Source organism: Nematostella vectensis, chromosome 9 (genome assembly GCF_932526225.1).
Source record: "Nematostella vectensis chromosome 9, jaNemVect1.1, whole genome shotgun sequence".
Classification (NCBI taxonomy): domain Eukaryota; kingdom Metazoa; phylum Cnidaria; class Anthozoa; order Actiniaria; family Edwardsiidae; genus Nematostella; species Nematostella vectensis.
The window spans coordinates 11346177-11366258 of NC_064042.1; the positions used below are offsets into that span (position 1 = coordinate 11346177).

Consider the following 20082-nt stretch of genomic DNA (forward strand, 5'->3'; position numbering starts at 1 on the left):
TTTTTTCCAGAATAAAACATGAAAAAAAATGCTATAAGAGATGTAGTTGTGATTTGATAAAAAGGGGGATGGGGGGGGGTCAAAGTCTATGATCTACACAGCCACCCCGTGAGTTGTTTGTGGTGTCTGTTTTCACTACATCAGCTAGCTGAGCCCTAAGTCACTATGTACAGCAGGGATCCGAGCCCTATCAAAACTTCTTCTGTAAAGCTCATCAATTTTTTTCCAGAATAAAACATGAAAAAAAAAAATGCCGTAAGAGATGTAGTTGTGATTTGATAACAAGGGGGGGGGGGGGGGGGGGGGCGGTCAATGATCTACACAGCCACCCCGTGAATTGTTTGTGGTGTCTGTTTTCACTACATCAGCTAGCTGAGCCCTAAGTCACTATGTACAGCAGTAAAGCGCGGGAAAATTCAAGATGGCGGATGGGTAAGCATTTCTGTACATTTTTCTATATATTCTACATTTATTTGGTTGTCTCATTTTGCTTTGATCGCAGGGACGGAGAAGTCTCTGGTAATACTCTCTCCATACTTATCGGTAGGTCAGTTTTCTGTTTATTTGCATGTAAAATGAATGCATGTATAAAATTTGTTTCTTCGGCTCGTTTTGTTCGCATCACTGAAATAACATTACACCTAAACATCTCAGTTAAGAATAATCTGCTAGACCAAAGTTTGTCCCGTGTTTTTGATCAGAGGCGAACCCATTTTTCATGGGGTATAGAAAGTTTGTAGGCGGAGGGGGATGCTGAAATGGAGATGGGGAAGCTAATAGTGGAACTTCCATTTATTCCACAGCAACTGATGTGCATCTTGGATATGCTGAGAAAGATCAAGTTAGAGGGAACGATTCCTTTGTGACGTTTGAAGAGACTCTGCAAATCGCAAAGAAGAGAAATGTAAGGATGTAAGAATCAACAATTTGATACAACAAATGGGTCATATAGAAGCTATCAGATTTCACTACATTGGATTGGTACGTCACAGACGAAGAACAAAAATACAAGAGAACAATGAGATAATCGAGTCAATCCTGTTAGGCCTTACGAGCTAGATTCTACACTTCTTCAAAAATATCTTAAAGCTAAAAAATCTTAAAAGTATTTGAATACCCAAACATCATATAATCACCTCAGGGCTTGATTTTAACATTTTTGCTAAATTACCCAAAGTTCGAATGGAAATAGTATATCACAACGAAGCTTAAAATGAACTTTTTTTATATTCTCTTTGCTGACAGTACTTTAGGGAGCATCGCAATTTCTGAGGTCTTTACTTCCAATTCTAAGTTAGCATGTACAGAACCATCTAAACTTTAGATATTGGCATGATAAGGGAGGGCATGTGGAGGGGTTTGTGACATATTTTCATTGGTCTCAGATTGATAATTGGGATTGTAAGGTTGTATTTTTCATTGTGTAGTTCCAGAAAATATCCATACCCAACCTGGAATTTCCACCCTCCTTGAAAAAAATAAATACAGTAACTGTTAAGGAAAAAAAACATTTCCCCCCCCTCCCCTCTGGAAATTCCTGGGCGTTTGAGCCCCCACCCTCCTGGAATTTTCAATCCCCTCAATGGGGGGGGGGGGGGGTATGGATATTTTCTGAAACTACACATTATAAGAAACCGGATTCATGCAGAATAGAGGTCCTTAAAAAAACGACTAAAAAGAAATGCCCGCCGAAGGTTTTTTTCTAAGTAAAAAAAAAACACACAACCTAATTACGCCTAGATTTGACTCCATTTAGTTAAAAACATAAAACCCGCGTCATCAAGGATCATGTTATAATAAAAATACTTTGGTTTAATATGTGTTCTAGTCATTAATGTCTTCTATGATGGGATAGCCTAACAAAACAACGTCTGGGATAAATTATATCCAAACATGTTATTGATGTCAATATACTGAGTTCACTATGATTCCTATGGTGCAACATAATTCTGGTTTATATCCTGCAGGTTGATTTCATTTTACTTGGAGGAGATCTCTACCATGAGAATAAACCATCTCGCAGGACTCTACATGCCTCCATGGCTCTATTCAGGAAATTCTGCATGGGGGACCGTGTATGCGAAGTGGAGTTTCTCAGTGACCAGTCAATCAACTTTGCTAATAATAGGTAAAGTGTGGCATGTAGTGCTGAGGACATAAGGTGTCCTACTTGAGGAGTTGCAATTGTCAAGGCTCTATTTTGAATTTTGATCTGTGGTTCTTTATTTCTATATTGTACTTAACAAAGGTGTACACCATCCCCTTTCATTTTGAGGCTAGGCTATTCTTTGCGGATGGTTTGTCTATCAATATGCTTGATCATTTTTACTTAGGCATCTTGCCCTAGCTTGCAGTGGTACTTAATTCTGTTTCATTTGGCATGGTTCTTACAAACCCCTATACCCCCTGGTTTCAGTCTGTAATGCTGGTCTTTAATTTTGTTCCCCAAGTGAAGGTTTTGCCAGAAGTAGTCCAGGTTTTTATTCCATTATGCCTGCTGGACATAGGCACTTTGAATTGTATTATATTCTTTTAAACTCCAAGGAATATTTGTTGTCCCAAACTGTTGCTCCCACTGTACTTTTGGGTTCTAGTACATCCCTCCAGCAGACATAGTGTAATTGTAATATGTTTATGTTATTTTTGTGTGTCTTGACTGAATAACCTCATAACATCAAGTTTTTTTTTCTACATGTAATATTACAGATTTCCCTGGGTCAATTATGAGGACCCAAACCTGAACGTTTCCATTCCTGTATTCTCAATACATGGTAACCATGACGATCCAGCAGGGGTAGGTGTAAATATTAACATAATAAAAAGATAGATTATACTGTGTCTAAGAGAGAGACTTTCTTAGGCCATATACCTCTATCAAACTTATACTTAAATTTTTAACACAATGTCCTACAAATTTCAACTGACTATAGTGCAAACCCATTTTAATTAAATAATTTGAATTTATTTTTAGAAGAAGTCAAAATTGCTAAACACTTTATATTTTTAAACTTTTTTAGAAGAAGTCAAAATTGCTAAACACTTTATATTTTTAAACTAAGTGTGGAGTGATTATTCAAGACTCATTTATTATTCAAGAAGAAGACTTCAAGAAGACTCTATTAGAGTTCACTGCACTAAAGCACATTTCATCAAACTGTGTGTGTTTCCAACTGAGCAATCAATTCTGTCCTTATTTGTCATGGTCAGACTAAATACCATGGTTCTTGCTTCTGTCTGCTAATGTTTGATTCAATGGCTACTATAAATTCTCTAAAATTCCCAGGCGCCTAGCAAATATTTGCTCCTCTTACATTTACAGTATGATCTCTATTACATGTTAAAATCAACAGGAGGGTAATCTGTGTGCATTAGATCTCCTGAGTGTCTGTGGGCTTGTGAACTATTTTGGCCGGCCAGCGTCTGTTGACGACATTACTGTGTCACCACTCCTGCTGCAGAAGGGTGCCACTAAACTGGCTCTTTACGGACTGGGCTCAGTGCGGGATGAGAGACTTCACAGAACATTTGTCAATAACAAAGTGAAGATGCTACGACCTAAAGAGGACCCAGATTCCTGGTTCAATGCATTTGTCTTGCATCAGAATAGGTAGGGTAGTCAGGGGGGACTTAAGTACAGTATTTCATGGCTGGGGTGTCCAAGAGACCTACCAATAAATTGAATGGAGCCATTCGAAATTAAACAAAATAAAAACAAATATTTATAAAGTTTTATTATCATTTCAAGTATCAATGTGGGCATTATAATAGAGAGGCAGACTTCTTCATGCAGTTGAGATGGTACAATGGACCAGTGTCCCAAGCAGCTCTTTTAGCCCAATGCAATGTTTTTAAGAAGACAGGATGCAGACAGAATGCAGACAGGATGAGCTAAGCTTACAAAGTAAAGAACTACTGCACCTGGTTTGAGAAGGGAAGCCCATGCTACTAAAACTACTGTGTGACTCTCATTTCTTTGTTGTTCCCCTTTGTTGTTGTCGCAAGCCAGTATGAGACTCCTGGTATCATATGCTAGGATTCTACATGGTAATAAAAGGGATGTAGACTTCCCCTACCCTAGGAGAGTTCTTCTTAAAGAGCCTCTGTCAGTTGCCGTTTTGTCGTCATAGCAAAGTACTTCATGTGAGAATTCCATTCCATTTCCAATTGCTAGTTTTATTGATATTATGCTATATTAGCTGTTAATGATATTTTTATTGAATTTTGAAATAAAGCTTAAAAGATTATTGTTAGATGGTTATTTTGAGGATTCTTCTAGCAATTTGTTTTCCAATTATTATTTGAAAACAATAACGAACGTTTGGCTGACAAAGTCTCTTTGAGATATCGAATTCTTTAATCAATGCAAAAAACATTTTGTATTTATTTTACAGGGCAAAGCATGGTCACACAAACTACATCCCAGAAAAATTCCTGGACACTTTCCTGGACTTGGTGGTGTGGGGGCATGAGCATGAGTGCTTGATAGATCCTCGTCAATCTGATGACACTTCATTGCCTTTTTGGATAACTCAGCCAGGATCTACAGTTGCAACTTCACTATCACCTGGAGAGTCCAAGCAAAAGTAGGTGTAAGGGACAGTGACTATGATCAAATGCTATTTTTGTAATGGCTTTTGTTGTTGTGATTGCTGTTGTTGTTATTTTCTGCTGCTGTCAAATAAATGTGCAACAAAACTCCCTTCTAACAAAACATAGCATCTTGCCACTGTATCCACCTCCTTGCTTTACCCTGCCTTCTATCATTTCTCATTGCCTAAGAATAGCTACCCCTAGATACACCCCATTTAATGTTATTTCTTATTGCCTAGGTATCTGAGTACAGTGCACCAACCCCTAGTTACACCCTACTTACCATTATTTCTTACCGCCCAGATATGTACGCCTATTCTTAAAGCCGCATTGTCACCAGTTCACTTCCGGTCGATTACGTAACAATCTCTGATGATTTTTAACAGAAAACGCGAAAAATATTTAAAAATATTGAAAGCAGTGTGTTTATTGGAAGTTTCTTTGAGGATGTGATTGATAATTTAGAAAGGATGGCCTGTTATATATATCGGATTTTAATAGATTCTTTTGTCTTTTAACGGTTGATGTTTCCGTCGGGCCTCCGGAAACTGGTGACAATGCGGCTTTAAGTCAGCACACCAACCCCTAGCTACACCCTATTTACCATTATTTCATACTACTAGACATGTAAGTATTCTTAAGATCACTACACTCACCCCTAGCTATACAGCTGTTAACCATTTTTTTTCTGCCAAGCATGTGGGTATTAATAAGATCAGCATGTATGTATTCTTAAGATCACTACACTTACCCCTAGCAACACTCCATTTGCTATTATTTCTTACTGCCTAGGCATGTGGGAATTCTTGAGATCAGGCCAGATAAGGCCTTCAAGATGACCAAGGTACCTCTGCAAACAGTCCGGCCCTTTTACATGGAGGATATCATCTTGAGTGACACAGACCTGGATCCAGCAGAGGAAGAAAGAATCTATGCATTCCTCACCGACAAGGTAAAGCTAGTTAAGCCCAAACTACAGCAAGGCTGATCCATACCCTTTATAGGGGTATATATAACACAGAATAGCCTTTCTTTGTGTACACCTATTTAAAAAAAAAGTTGTCAGTGCAAACGGCAAATAACAAATACTAAAAATGGCAGTTCTACAACCAAAAGGTGCTTATGGGTAGTGAATATTTGTAAAAATAGAGGTGGTCAATAAACTCGAGCGATATCAGAACCATACATTAATAACATTTAATGGATAGTCATATATTTTATTTATATTTTTCTGGATTTGGAACAAATATTTAGACGTACATGGTCATTTCGATTTAGAACTGCCATTTGCCAATCGCCATTTGCACTGAACGTTTTTCATAAAATAGGTGTACAATGTATCTACAAATGGTTGAGGCTGTCGCCTCAATCAATATCAAAGTCTTTCTTAATTTGTTAAATGTGGACACCAAAAATCCCTAGATTTTCTGGGCTATTCCCTCCACTAGCTGGACAGTATACATCCTCCTTTCCTGAGCAAACAAATTGGTTAGAAGAGTTGGACCCCAGGTTTCTGCTGAGACTTAATTGCATACGGTACAGTATATGTGCCTATATACCCTTAGCAATCTCTGGCTACTATAAGTATAATCACTGGCCCTTAGAATAAGTCTCTTAGAATTTTAAGACTTGCCATGACACCCAAATCAAGCATCAGTGTAAATAAAGGGAAAAAAGAATTCCATTAAAAATACAAGCTGCCTCATAGAGATATCTGATCCTTGTTTTGTAGGTTGAGCAGCTGATTTCAAGAGCTGAGGATGAACATGCAGGGAATATTCATCCAAGGAAACCTAGTAAACCACTCATTCGTCTCAGGGTAACTATAAAATTTCTATGACATATCCTAAAACAGCTTCCTTGTAGGTGCAGTTAGAAAGTTGTGGGGGTGTGACATCCTTATTCTAACAAAAAAAAAATGTTCCATCAATTACACCTAGCGTCCTTTGAATACAACGCTATCTACTCTTAACCTGTATTCTTTAACTCTTGGCCAACTAATTGTATTTTTGTCTATTTGCTCTGTGATGAAAAAGTAAATGTCCATTATAAAATAAATTTCGCTGATGAGGATATAAACAAAGCATTCTGGACAGGGTGCTTTTACCCGTTTAATCTTGGCATGGCTGTTTTACCCTATTGCAGGTTGACTACAGCGGGGGATTTCAGTCCTTCAGCACTCTCAGATTTGGACAACAATTTGTAGATCGCGTTGCAAATCCCAAAGACATCCTGCTCTTCCATAGAAAGAAAGTCCAGCAGGCAAAATGTAAAAGCGATTTCACTCCATTGAGTTCATACATGCTACACACTCGAAATCTTTCTAAGAAGAGGCCTTGTTCCTCGTCATGTGAGAAATCCATTGAAACGTTCAACGCCGTTCAACGCCTTTACATACGTGTTTGTTATAGCATTGATATGTTCTAGGCATCAGACCTGACATCGATGAGAAGTTGCTTCACTTGCGGCCTGAGGCTCTGGACAATACAAGGATGGAAGACCTGGTTAAAGACTATCTGAGATCGAAAGATAATGTGAGTTCGGTTGATATGTTGTGAATATCGTCTGTCACAAAATCAAGTCTTTTCGCTATTTTTCTTGAAAAAGTTGACTAAGTGAGTAGGGTATGGATTGCTTTCTACAGGAATCAAAAATTCTTGAGTAAAGCGAAGTAAGAGCTTAAACTAAATAACATTTTAGCTTGAAATTGAGTCTAAGCGGCATCCCTCTGTGTTTCCAAATGTGTAGCCTTCTTACATGGGATGGGTAATTGTTTTGTTTCATCACAGATACTTCGATTCATCATCTGACTGGCTGCCATCTTAATTTAAAGCTACAAGTGGTCCCACGGCTGAGAAGGATGGTTGTGGGGCTGTGCGTCGCTTTAAAATCCAAGATGGCGGCTGGTGAGCCGATGGATCGAGTTTTTTGGCAACCGCAATCGTTCTGAAAAAATAAAATGTTTTACGAACATTTCAAAATCAATACACTATATCAGTACAACTATAATACTGTGTGACGAAGTGCTGCATGGACGACCTAACGTTTGCAATCCAGTTATCACCAATAGCTAAACCAGTAGTAATACTGCAATTCTGTGCAAAAATAGTGGCTACTTTTCCTGAACTAGCAGCATGCTCTTGATGTCACAGGCTTTAGACCTTCAGATCCTATCTGAGAATCGCATGGCTCAAGCTCTGCGAGAATTCGTAGATAAAGATGAGAAAGATGCAATCCAAACACTAGTGTCCTGGCAACTAGAGGTCACTCAGAAACACTTGAAGCAACGCAACAACGTAACAGCCGAGAACATCGAAGAAGCAGCGCAGAAGTACACAGAGCTGAGGCGGCAGAAGGAGGGGGATGAAGAGGAAGAGGAGCAAATTAAGAAGGTAAGACTAACAAGACAATGGATAGAGGCCGAGGAGTGAGTAAAAATGTATGAAGCTGATTAGATAGATAATGTACAATGGATGATGTAGCAGTGGATTAGGTTATGCCAGAAGCAGAACAGATAAAAAGAGCGAAGGCAGAGTGGGTAGAGAGGAAGAGGAACGAATCAAGAAGGTAAGACTGACTGATTCACACATTGGATAGAGGGGGAGAAGTGAGTACAAAGGTATGAGGCTGATTAGATAGATAATGATGAAGTTATGGTATAATGGATAAAGGAGGCGGAGTGAGTAAAAAGCTATAAAGCTACTTAAGATAGATAATTAACACTGGATGAGGTAAGAGTGGAGTAGGTTATGTCAGAAGCAGCGCAGATAAAGATTTGGGGCGGCAGAAAGAGGTGGATCAAGAGGAAAATGAGCAAATTAGGAAGGTTAGACTGACTGATGCATATAGTGGATGTAGAAGGAGGAGCAAGTAAGAAGATTGGGCTGGGAGATTATGAATATTGGATAAAAAAAGAAGTGACAATGTATAACTGGCACGGATTAATAACACTATATCGAGTATCCTTATAACGTGCTGTGTTTAGGTTCTTGCAGAGTCTCGAAGCCAAGTCCACGATGATGATGAGATGAGTGATGAGAGTATGGATAGTATGGATGTTGACGCTCGACCGCAAGGCAAGGGCAGGGGTGAGTTTGTGCTTTAGATCCGTGCGGGGACTTTTCAAAGCAGAGATTCAATACTACGATGTCAGGACACCTAGCTGTGACGAAAGTACTTTACAACTTTCATATAACGGACATCTGTCTCCGTTATATTGGGGTGGTCGCTTTAGTGGAATTTTATTTATCGTGTGTTAAGAATATAAAATCATGTGTCTGATCTATAAAGATAATTCGGTTAATGTAAGTCTGAGGTTGTCCATACAACATTTATATAACGGACATCTGTCTCCGTTATATTGGGGTGGTCGCTTAAGTGGAATTTTATTTATCGAGTGTTAAGAATATAAAATCATGTGTCTGTTCTATAAAGATTATTCGGTTAATGTAAGTCTGTGGTTGTTGTTACATCTGTTGGACATCTTTGGGACCGAAAATGTCTCCGTTAATATGAAGGTGTGCACTATAATGGGATTTTATTGTTCGAGTGTTAAGAATAAAAAATCGGGACATTAAAAAAAGTGTCTGTTCTATAAAGGCTATCCGCTTATGTAGATCTGATGAAGAGGTTGTCAATTGATGGAGGTCCGTTTTATAGAGGTTTCACTGTATCACAAAAACATATTCCAAAACCCAGACTGAAATTTTGAGAGAAGATTGTTTTCAGTAAAAGTCAAGGACTTGTGTGTGCACTGCTGTCTCCATTATCTTCGAGATTGCCGGTAATATTGATATTGGCCTTTAGTTGTCCGCTTCGTTTCTTGAATCCGCTTTATACACAGGAAAAAAAAATCGGCCTTTTTCCAGTCAACAGGAAGTATTCCTGTGTCCAGGCTTCAGTTGATGATATCGCCCACAATATCTGAAATATCAACCTTGTCCTAGGCGTTCTCACCGGGTTTCCTGTGTTCAGCCTAGTCCCAGGCGTTCTTACCGGGTTTCCTGTGTTCAGCCTAGTCCCAGGCATTCTTACCGGGTTTTCTGTGTTCAGCCTAGTCCCAGGCATTCTTACCAGGTTTCCTGTGTTCAGCCTAGTCCCAGGCATTCTTACCAGGTATCCTGTGTTCAGCCTAGTTCCAGGCATTCTTTCCGGTTTTCCTGTGTTCAGCCTTGTTCTAGCGTTCTTACCGGGTTTCCTGTGTTCAGCCTAGTCCCAGGCGTTTTTACCGGGTTCCCTGTGATCGGAGATTGATTTATTGATTTATTCATTTTCCACCAGTTATACTGGTGCGGAAGGTACAACAGAGCTAGGCTCCAAACCAAGTACCCCCTTGAGTGTATTGTTAGTAAGCATTGTAAGCACTGTAACTGGGGGTGGTCACTGCCAGAGGGTTAATTGCCTTCCCAGTGGTTTTTTTACGTCCCTTCGGTTCAGGTTAGAACGGGGCCTCCGGTTTAGTGTCCTTATCAGAGAAGACTGAAAACACGGGAGAATAACTTCAACCCACTTGTTGCACAAATTCATATCAAGGCAGGAACCCGGAATAAAATCCACAGTTTGAGCCAGGATTTGAACCTGGGCCACAGCGGTAAGAGGCCGACGCGAGTATAACCTGAGGTAGCCTGGGGGCTGGGACTAGCTCACCCAGCAGTGGAGATGGTTTCCTGTGACGTCACAACTCTTGTCATCCACAGGAAACCCTATAAGAACGCTTAGGACTAGGCTGCTGAAATATGTGGGCTAGCCTTTCGATGCGTTGGGAAGTCGGGAATTGATCGCATTTGGTAGGGCCTTGGCATCCTAGCAGTATTCATGACGGAGACGACCTGTAAAAGACTTTTTTTCTTTTTTTTTCTTTGTGGTTTTAGATTCTTTCCATCACCCTGTATCTCGATATTATTGCGGTTTATTAGCATATTGTATATATGTACCAAAAGAAAGAGCTCACTGAAAAACTTTATTTTTACTTAGGGCGAGGAAGTAGAGGAGGAGGTCGAGGCAGCAGAGGCGGCACGCATGCTAGTAGGGGTACAGGAGAGGGTCGAGGCAGAGGCCGGGGATCCCGTGGGGGGAGGGGACGGGGCGCAGCTTCCGCGGCAAGGAAAGGCAGTCTTATCACTGACTGTGAGTATATGAAATGAGGTTACGTGCGTATTCCGTGAGCAAGCTTTCATAATGATAATCTTCTTATTTCCAGCATTTTCGTCTGCATCGAAGTCCAGCGACGTCACGGTAAGGTTAAAGATGACCTTTATCTATTTGCTCCTATACTGCCCTTCGCCGCCCTTGTGATGTACTCAATAAAAACAAGCGTTTTTTTTTTTCCAATTTGCTCCCGTACTGCCTTTGCCTCCGTACCCACTAAAAACAAATTGTTGCTCAACCTTGCGCAATTGGAACAGAGATGGCGACGGAGACGACAGAAATACAAAAAATTAGACATAAAATTCATTTTGTCATGCATATTAACAGTTTTTCTCCTAAGAAAGACGGGAAAACTCCAGGTTTAACGGTCTAGCGAGGACAGTTATGTGTGCACCTAGTACCAAAGACTTTATCATTTTTTGCTATGGTAGTGAGAAAGTTCCAGACTTACCTTTGTTTCTTGGAAGCATAAAAACAAGTTTTTTGTAGACTGGAAGCGTTTTCAAGGTCATCACGTTCCTCTTGCCGTCGTCGTCGTTGCGTAGGGTACCTACAGTAAAAAGAAAGCTTTCCATTTTGGTAAAACTTTGATTTTCTCAAAGTTTTATGAGAAAATAATATACCTGATTTGGGTTGAGCAATGGCCTCATGCCAAAAACGATGCCGTTGTCCCGGCTACAAATTTATAGTAGAGTCGTGTTGATAGCGAGCTTATTGTATGTTCTGCATGATACAGTTGATCAGCAGCTCTGAAGATGAAGAGTTCAATGCTCCCCTTTCCTCGGCCAAGACTAGTACTCAGTAAGTAGTATGTAAGAGTTAATTACCGAGAGCGTTGGCAAGAACTTCGTATACAGGCGTGTGTCATGAAGGGGAGGGGCGTCGAGGGCTCCGGACCCCTTCGTTGGTAGTTACGCTTAATTTTATGTGTGCATTTGGACATAAAACGTTTCTAGATGGCTCTAGTGATGTATTACAAGATCTAAAGATGACGATTTAAAGTCGCATTGTCACCAGTTTACTTCCGGTCGATTACGTAACAATCTCCGGTGATTTTTAACGGAAAACGCGAAAAATATTTCACAAAAAAAAAATTGATAAATATTGAAAGCAGTGTGTTTATTGGAAGTTTCTTTGAGGATGTGATTAATAATTTAGAGCGGATGGCCTGTTTAATATCTCGGATTTTAATAGATTCTTTTGTCTCTTAACGGTTGAGGTTTCCGTCGGACCTCCGGAAGTAAACTGGTGACAATGCGGCTTTAAGATGCTTAATCGATCCGGGGTCAATGAATTACTACTTTTGACCCCACCCTGCGTTTTTCTCTAGGAACGCCCCTGGTATACACAGTAGAACGCTGCGAAATTCAAATTTAATGGGGAATCAGAACTCATTTCGTATTAGACGACAGAAAAAAAAAATAGCTGCGCATTATTTTTATATGAAACACGAACAAAATATCTGTATCCATAAATGTGTTTTTGGAGTCACTCCGGAATAACAATCAACCGAAATAAGAATTAAAATCGATCAATATTTGTTTTTTGAGACGTGACACATCTTAATCCTTATTACCGGGAATTCAAGTTAGCGGGGTTCTACTGTATAAAGTCTCCAGCCATGGTAGGGTATTTAGCTGACATTTTGTTCAGCTAACACTGCCGTGTAGCCGGGGTTTTAGCATCTGATGCTTCGTGTACCCAAAGTAGCCTTCAAGCGTCGAGATGGATGTATGATAGCACGATGGATTCAATAACTTCACTCTTTTACCCTTGCAGAGGAAAGCGAGCTCCATCAGGACGAAGCGTGAGCAAGAAAGCTATCCAGTACCAGGTGACTAGGACATTCCGAATACCGTATATATCGTTACAGCATTCCGAGTACCGTATATATCGTGACCACATTCCAAATACCGTATATATTATTAAGACATTCCGAATACCGTATATATCGTTACCACATTCCGAGTACCGTATATATCGTGACCACATTCCAAATACCGTATATATTATTAAGACATTCCGAATACCGTATATATCGTTACCACATTCCAAAACCGTATACATCGTTACGATATTCCAAATACCGTATATATCGTTACGACTTTCCAAATATCCTCATTTTTAAAAGTACTTGTTATTGCTTCTCATATATGTATTTTGAGTTTGAACTTCTCATTAACTCCTTCATTTCGTTTGTTTCGCTTTTTTACAGGACGATAGTGATGAGTCCGATAACCCATTTAGCCATGCCCCTAGCAGCAAGCGGCAGCGGAGATGACGTAACCATGGCAACGCCCAAGCGGCGAAGATGACGTAACCATCAACGCGCCAAACAGCGAGTGACTGCTTGAATGCTGCTATAGCGATAGTGACCATGGCAACGCACCGAACATTGCCAAAGAATCGCTGGCTGTAGTGTGAAGCGGCAACAATTGACAGAGTAGTTTGCAATAACCATAGCGCCAGTAACCCTGACAACGCGCCGAACAGCACGCGGCAGTAGGGGCTACGATTTCGAATTTAAGCCCGGTTTAAATTAGTGATTTTTATGTTTTTATGCAATTTTTTACGCATCTGTCGCGGCGATTGTTTTTATCGCTGCTACAAAACTCGCCGCGACGATGCGACAAAAATTGCATCAAAAATCGCAAGTGTAAACCGGCCTTTACGAGGATGATAATTCCTGATAATATTACGATAAAATGCTAGCGACGGTTAGCATGGTAACGGTAAATAAGACGGTAGCAAAAAGATAGTGGGTTGTTATATGTTCCATAACTGGCAATGCGCTTGAATGATAGTGTTATGTTATATGCACGTTGTATTCTTTGAACATTAGTTTTACAATGACAAAACGTCACTTATGTTGTGACGATGCCGTGACGATGCCGTGACGTCGCTCCTAGTTGCGTTGCTATCGAGATCGTCCCCAGGACTTCTCTCGCTAGGCCCTGGAATGAGGGTTTCTATATGCAATGTAACTGATAAAAAAGGATGGAGATTTTATTGAACATTCCAAGTTATTTCATTTAACGAAAATCAAATTGGGATTTATATAGTGGCCGGTTTGTAATAATTGAATCAGAAAAAATATAACATTTTTATTTTGCAAATGTGTACATATACTCATTTTATTGTTGCTTCCTTGTTCATGCTGGCGTGAGGTTGACTTATTTGTCAGTGCGCTCTTGCCCTTTCCTTGAGGTACAGTACACGGCTTATCGCTACATCAAATAGCTTGCTTATATTAGTGTTTGCATGCAGCTTTTCCTTATAGCCCTCCTTTAGTAAAAGGTAACCGGGATTTTCCACTACTTCTCGTTACCGCAACCATACCAATTACACCCCGACCCTATCAATCGATTTCCTGTCAGCCAATCACATCGTTATCTTGTACAGCCGCCAAACAGTCGACTGGCTTTCTGACTCGACGAAAACTTGATGTAAGCTCGGCAAGCAGTGAGAAGTGATTGGCTTACAGTCTTGAGTGACAGCGCAGTAGAATAGGGTCTCTACACACCTGAAGGGCTCAGAAACGGTAATTGCTATAAAACGATTTACTATATTAACTATGCTAATATCTATAATAAAAAAAGTATTAAAAAACTTTTTTTCCATTCAAAAGGTCTTCAACGGCATCATGCGAACGCCTTTGATTTTTCATCCTCGTTTGGCGTGAATTCAAGTTGGTGATCTCATGGACGCTAATATTTGAGGTTAAAATATACATAACACGTAATCTCTACAGTTGCGATCATGCTTAACCATACTATCATAAAAAGAAGTTGAATTGGGAGTTCAGCTCCAGCAGCTAAAGTCCAAGGTGCTCGTGCTCGTCTAACCGGATTTCCCAGATTTTCTGGTTCTCTCGTGCCTGTGATGCATGCGGTGCATGCCGTGCTTGCTTGGTTTATGCAAGAGCAGCACGCGCTTCTGTTCCGGGTTCTCCGCCAGTACTTCTCGCTCTAGCTTCTCCTTGGCCTGTTCGCCTTGCAACACCAGCGATGCCTTCACGTGATTGGAGGACGGATTACAATCCAACGCGGTACAGACCCATCTCCCGCATGCGCAGACACTAAAAATTAAGGCATTGGTTAGACTGGTATTTGCGCAAAAAAAAAAGAAAGAAAGAAAAACACGAGTTAGATTGACGCAAATGAACAAAAAAAGATACAAATTAGATTGAAATACATGATATAAAAACATGGAATTGACGCTCACGATATCGATTGCGCAAAGATAAACGAGTCAGTAAAAAGCACGCGTAGAGTTAAGTCTTCTTATTTTTGCCACATTCTCCGCCTCCTTCAACAGGTATTCCCTACCCCAGGAGTTTAAATCTGCTGGAATCTCAGTACCGTCTTTGTATTTTACTTACCTACAGATTCCAGGCCCCCCTTCCAAAATCTACTTTCCAGCTCCCAGTAAGGACTTAGTCTTTTTATTGTTCACAGACAGTCCCACCCCCTCTCCTCCACTTATTAGTCCCCCTCAACACACTTACGCATATCTCCAAGCTTATTACCAACTGTTGCAGTCTGTAGGTATCCATCACCGGTCTTGTTTAGCTTAAGATCAATCTCCTCACCTCCACTTATTTTTATTCCCCCCTCCCATCTCTAAGTTTACTGACCATCTGTTGCAGTCTGTAGGTATCCATCACCTTGTTCACCTTAAGATCAAACCCCTCCCATCCACTTATCCCCCCCCCCCCACCTTTTTAAAGTTTACTGACCAGCTATTGCAGTCGGTAGGGATCTCAGCACCGTCTTTGTATTGTTCACCCTCCAGCTCGCAGTCTGAGTAGGAAGAAGAAATCAAACATTAGTGACAGAATCTTTACAAAGCAATCGCGTGTTGAATTTACTTACTTTTCATTGGCGGTTTGAAATCTGTGGAAGATAAAAAAATAAAAAATAGGCAAATCATTCAACAGTATTTATGATTGTTATCAATGTCGTCGTTGTCATCATACCCAAGATGAATACTAGCAATCTCCCGATGTCGTGCATATTGCCATCGACATTACTACATTGGGCTTACAATGATGTTCGGCCTATCCCTGAGAGCACAAGCTGGAATTCGTACGACAAGGGTCAGTTGGAAATAGCTTGTTGTTTTTGTTTACCTTTAATCATATATATACCTTGTTGTTTATTTGTATTTATTTTGTTAACTATGCAAAAAAGTATGTCAACCCCAACTCAAAATGACCTATCTTTTTCGTTTCAACTTACGTCATAACTTCCTCTTTTTGTAGTCAGCGATGTAAACACTAAGATGCATGGGAAGTGGGCGCGCAAGGGATTACGGGAAGGTGAGCCTCCTAATCTCTTGTGAGTGCCCATTATCTCCCAGGGTACAAGTATAAATAGCATGTAAAACGATAGAAAATTCCTATTGAGCAGATGGTTCTTACCCGGATCAAGGCATTTTGTGAACTCTTTGAAGGTAAGCTCTGTGTCTTCGTCGTCGTCAGTGATAGAGATGAGCGCATCGGAGCAGAGACCTTGGAGCACGGGGTTGATAAACTCATCCGCCTCGCGGATCTACAAGACATAATGGAATTTAAGCAGGGTTTACAATAGCGACGGACAAGGAGACGTAAGTACTTACGTTAGTGATCGCTATAGGTCATATTTTTAACCCACTTGTCTAAAAAACTGCTTAGTCTAAGGCTAAAAAATCAGCTAATCAAATAGGTCAACCAAGTAGTGATATAAGATGCAGTCGGGCGATACTGTTATCAGCGATGAAACATGGATACTTTTGCGCGTACTTTTGCGCAAATCTCCATTTTTCGCGCGAGATTTTTTTAACTTCGCTTGTTTTATTTTATCATTATTTTTTTCGCGCGATGCACATTCAGCTATCTTATTTACCTCTGCTACCGTCTGGTTGTATTTGACGAGTTCTGTGAGTTCCTTCAAATCCAGCTTCCCATCCTTGTTCTTGTCCACCATGTCAAAGAATCGTTTCAGCACTCGTTGGTAACCCGCCGCATTGGCCAGCGATTCCTCTTGCATTTGCATCCACTCGATCATCCGACCACGCATCTGATCACGGTCACGCTCGTAACAAACCACTGGAAATATATCAACAAGACTGAAGAAGTAAGGGGACGCTTTTGTTAGAACGATGTAGTTTTGCTGGCGTTTCGAGCAGTAGCCCTTCGTCGGAGCTCCGACGATTCAAAAGACTACGTAGAATAAATGCGGATATCCGTGAGTCATTCCAATTATACCATGCCACTGGAAGAAGTTGTTTGCTTCGAAGCCTAGAATCACATTCACAACCAACTCACCTGGTTTGGACATGTTCACTTTTCCAGTAGGTGCGGAGGATGGGATTTCTGTAACAAAAAAATAATCTTAATTGTTCCATGATTATTCTTTAATTGTCTTTTTGTCTTTTAAACTCAAAAGAGGACCTTTTTTATTAGACCTCTCTCCGTGTATTTTCCGGGGAGGGGGGGAGGGCACCGGCCTAAAGGAGGTGGCACAACAATATATAAAAACATATGGCGGGAGGTAAATTTGTGAACATCTTCAATACATTTCTTCATCCCCCTCCCCTCCCCACTAGATTCCCAACTGCTTATAGCCTGAGCAAGACGCCATACACAATGATAGTATATAATTTAATTGTTATACCAAACAAAGAGGCATGACTTTTTTTACTTACAAAGGGCGATCACACACACCCTGTACCCATCCCTACTTAGCCTTATCTCTTATGTTATTTTCACTGCGTGTGCTAGCCCGAGTATCAGGCGATATATACTTCATAGAGAGCGTTAAAAGGGCCTGACACTCGGGCTATGCGTGTGCGCGTATGAGAACTCAGCTTGCGCGCAACTGTCAATTTCACTCGTGCAACATCCCCTGTATCCACCACTGCTCAGCGTTATCTCTTGTGATTTCCCGTGCGTGTGCGTGTGTGTGTACTCGGCTCACGCGCAGCCGCATCGATTTACCTCGTGCAACAGTACCCACCTTCGCACGGCCCCTTGCTTCTGATGGTGATTTTCTTTGTGTGCACGCACGCTATCCGGTGAAGCTCGCAGTGGTTAGGATAAGTGACGCCGTCCGACCCGCACACTGGTTTAATGTGGTCCGGACACTCGGACAAGCACTCGCACGAAGCCTTGCCTTTGGCCGCTACACACTCTTGTCCCGCGTGGCAGAACACGTTTGAGCAAGGGTCTTCGACAAGATGAAAAATCGAGAAATTCATGTTAGGTGTGGAACGTTTTCTCTCCAGATTTCTAGTAATATTGTTATTGCTTTTTTTTTAATTTCACACCCCCTCCAAAACACAGCACACTGTTAACAGTGTTAAGCGCATGACACCAGCTTAAAAAATGCCTCCTCTTCATAGGAACTAGTGCCCCATAAAAATAAAAGGAAGAAATCGGTAGTAGTAGAGAGCAAGAGACTGGCATTCCGTGAGAGCGATTTGTGTTGATAGAATGTGACCCTTTGATCGCATGACAGACCACTAAAAGTCCTTGAGCGAAGTGGCCTCGCAATTGAAAATAATATTCACCTTCTTCTTCGGTCTCTCCATTTGGCTTCACAACAACCTAGAAAAACAGACCAACATCACTTCAATTCTTCAATAAATCATTTGGTATATTGGCGATATCACCGATAGATGACTATGGTCAAAACTAAGCCTTAGACTTTTGTGATTAGTAATGGATCAAGTAATCTCTGGCAGTTTTTGGTTGTTTGCCTTCTGTGTTTGAACAAGGGCATTTCAGGGGTTTTGAAGCTAGTGTAGCGAACTATGATTCATAAGCTGAATGGCGAAAGAACCAATATTATCAAGTTCGCAATTATTTCTTTTAGTTGGTATACTATTGAGAGACATCCTAAAATGCCTTTCTTTGGCAAACGGATGTAGCAAAACTCCCAGATAAAGTTATCAGCAGAATATAAATTCGTTACAAAGAACCAATTTAATCTGCAATAAACAATGCATTGTTTCAGGAAAGTACGCAATGTGCTAAACAGAACGCTTTGTTTCGATTATTATTATTACTAAGTGAAATTATGTTACAATGCGAAAGTTCTTTTGTATTGCGCTAATCTGATATAAAAGATTCTACAGATGGATACACAAAACATACAATCGAAACACAGATTAATCGATAACAGTCTATTCTACTACTTACCGAGAGTGCGAATTGAATGCAAAATAAACTCAAGCAAAGAAGAAGAGCGCGCTTCATCATGAAAGGCGAGCGACCGGCGATGATAATGATCTTGACGTACTCGCTCGCTAAACAAATCAACAGAGGCGTCTGTCTATTTACTCACATTCAGGCAATCAAAAAGCTTATCAAAGACATTGACATTAAGGTATTCGTATGAAGATTCAGTGAAAAGACTAACGAAAAGAGAGAGCCTACCTCTCAGGGAAGCGAATCTGCGTTGAGCTGAAGTCCGCTGTTGTGTAGATGTAATTTGAGCCCTATGTGGTCAGACAGGATCACATTGTTGGCTCCCTTCCCTCTCAGAATATCCTAATCCCACTGCTCGGGAATGTCTGCTATACGGCTTTACTGTATTGTGAGATAAGGAGAACGAGGCAACATGGACAGACCTTTTCAGCTGCTAGCTACGATTAAATATTTCCTGCTCATATTTTCAACTCCCGACTTTTTCTTTTACACATTTCCAAGTCCTCCTCTGGCCTCGCTTCAAGGCCTTTTTTGTATCACTTCTCTTCTCTACTTAAAAAAATCAAGCCTAAAGGTTAGGAATGACAGGTCAAAACAGCTGCCTTGTAAGGCACCGCTAGTGCGAAGGAGGGCACACTTTCTTCCCCATGGATCGTCCACAAGTTGCAACAGTTTTAATATAGGCTAGAGAGTGTCTAGAGAAAAAATCGCAGGTTGGGGTCAGAGTAGCAAGTCACTTACAACTGATCAAGAAAGTTCAAATCCACATCCTTATCTCTGACAATAGATCGCTAGATCCATATAGAAACATTTTCTATCCAAATGCAGATATAACAGGGGCGTAGCCAGGGGGTTGGCCTACCCCCCCCCCCCCCCCCCCCACTTGTAGCAGCCAAAACTACGAGTAAATGTATGGGACACTTTCTAAAATACAGGAGAAAATACCCTTTTGGGCCCCCTCCTGTTAGAAATCCTCGCTACGCGATGCATCATTTAGAAATCTTCAAACTACCAACTACCAACAATTAGGTACCAATCAGAGTCAAACGCGTCACGTCACATAAGGAGGATTGGGTCTAGACCTTTCCAGCCCCTCCCCCCCCCCCGCCCCCCCCCCCCCCCCCCCCAGAGACGAAACGTGCTTAGGACCTTGC

At 40.9% G+C, this 20082-nt stretch overlaps 2 protein-coding genes across 3 annotated transcripts; one reads left to right on the forward strand and one right to left on the reverse strand.

Annotated features, from left to right (window-relative positions):
- Positions 1 to 376: 376 nt before the first annotated feature.
- LOC5507797 (double-strand break repair protein MRE11) lies at positions 377 to 13164 on the forward strand. Of its 2 annotated transcripts, XM_032376543.2 has the most exons (18): positions 377 to 432; positions 503 to 543; positions 804 to 904; positions 1968 to 2128; positions 2707 to 2794; positions 3351 to 3607; positions 4392 to 4583; positions 5383 to 5542; positions 6323 to 6409; positions 6736 to 6859; positions 7018 to 7124; positions 7743 to 7982; positions 8576 to 8678; positions 10564 to 10716; positions 10790 to 10824; positions 11474 to 11538; positions 12517 to 12571; positions 12953 to 13164. In XM_032376543.2, exons 1-18 carry the CDS (start codon positions 422 to 424, stop codon positions 13016 to 13018), a joined length of 2046 nt encoding a protein of 681 aa, XP_032232434.2. In that variant the 5' UTR covers positions 377 to 421; the 3' UTR covers positions 13019 to 13164. The 2 variants fall into 2 exon arrangements, with proteins under 2 accessions (XP_032232434.2, XP_048588527.1); XM_048732570.1 differs by lacking the exons at positions 377 to 432; positions 503 to 543 and having other exon boundaries at positions 804 to 912.
- A 657-nt stretch (positions 13165 to 13821) lies between these two features.
- On the reverse strand, positions 13822 to 19317 carry LOC5507801 (follistatin-related protein 1). Its single transcript, XM_001628385.3, has 10 exons — positions 19157 to 19317; positions 18920 to 19026; positions 18289 to 18325; positions 17736 to 17945; positions 17045 to 17092; positions 16623 to 16825; positions 16160 to 16289; positions 15612 to 15632; positions 15476 to 15539; positions 13822 to 14815 (listed from the first exon to the last, which is right to left on the reverse strand). The coding sequence occupies exons 2-10, from the start codon at positions 18977 to 18979 to the stop codon at positions 14578 to 14580; spliced, it is 1011 nt and encodes a 336-aa protein (XP_001628435.2). The 5' UTR covers positions 18980 to 19026; positions 19157 to 19317; the 3' UTR covers positions 13822 to 14577.
- Positions 19318 to 20082: the final 765 nt, after the last annotated feature.

Bases quoted from the DNA above. Each gene is read 5' to 3' on its own strand.
- LOC5507797 (XM_032376543.2), top strand. The intron at 7,125-7,742 runs GTGAGTTCGGTT...TTGATGTCACAG, and splicing joins ATCTGAGATCGAAAGATAAT to GCTTTAGACCTTCAGATCCT. The intron at 8,679-10,563 runs GTGAGTTTGTGC...ATTTTTACTTAG, and splicing joins ACCGCAAGGCAAGGGCAGGG to GGCGAGGAAGTAGAGGAGGA.
- LOC5507801 (XM_001628385.3), bottom strand. From the start codon at position 18,979: ATGATGAAGCGCGCTCTTCTTCTTTGCTTGAGTTTATTTTGCATTCAA. The intron at 17,946-18,288 runs GTGAATATTATT...ATCTTGTCGAAG, and splicing joins TGGAGAGACCGAAGAAGAAG to ACCCTTGCTCAAACGTGTTC. The intron at 15,633-16,159 runs GTAAGAACCATC...TATCTTCCACAG, and splicing joins CACAAAATGCCTTGATCCGG to ATTTCAAACCGCCAATGAAA.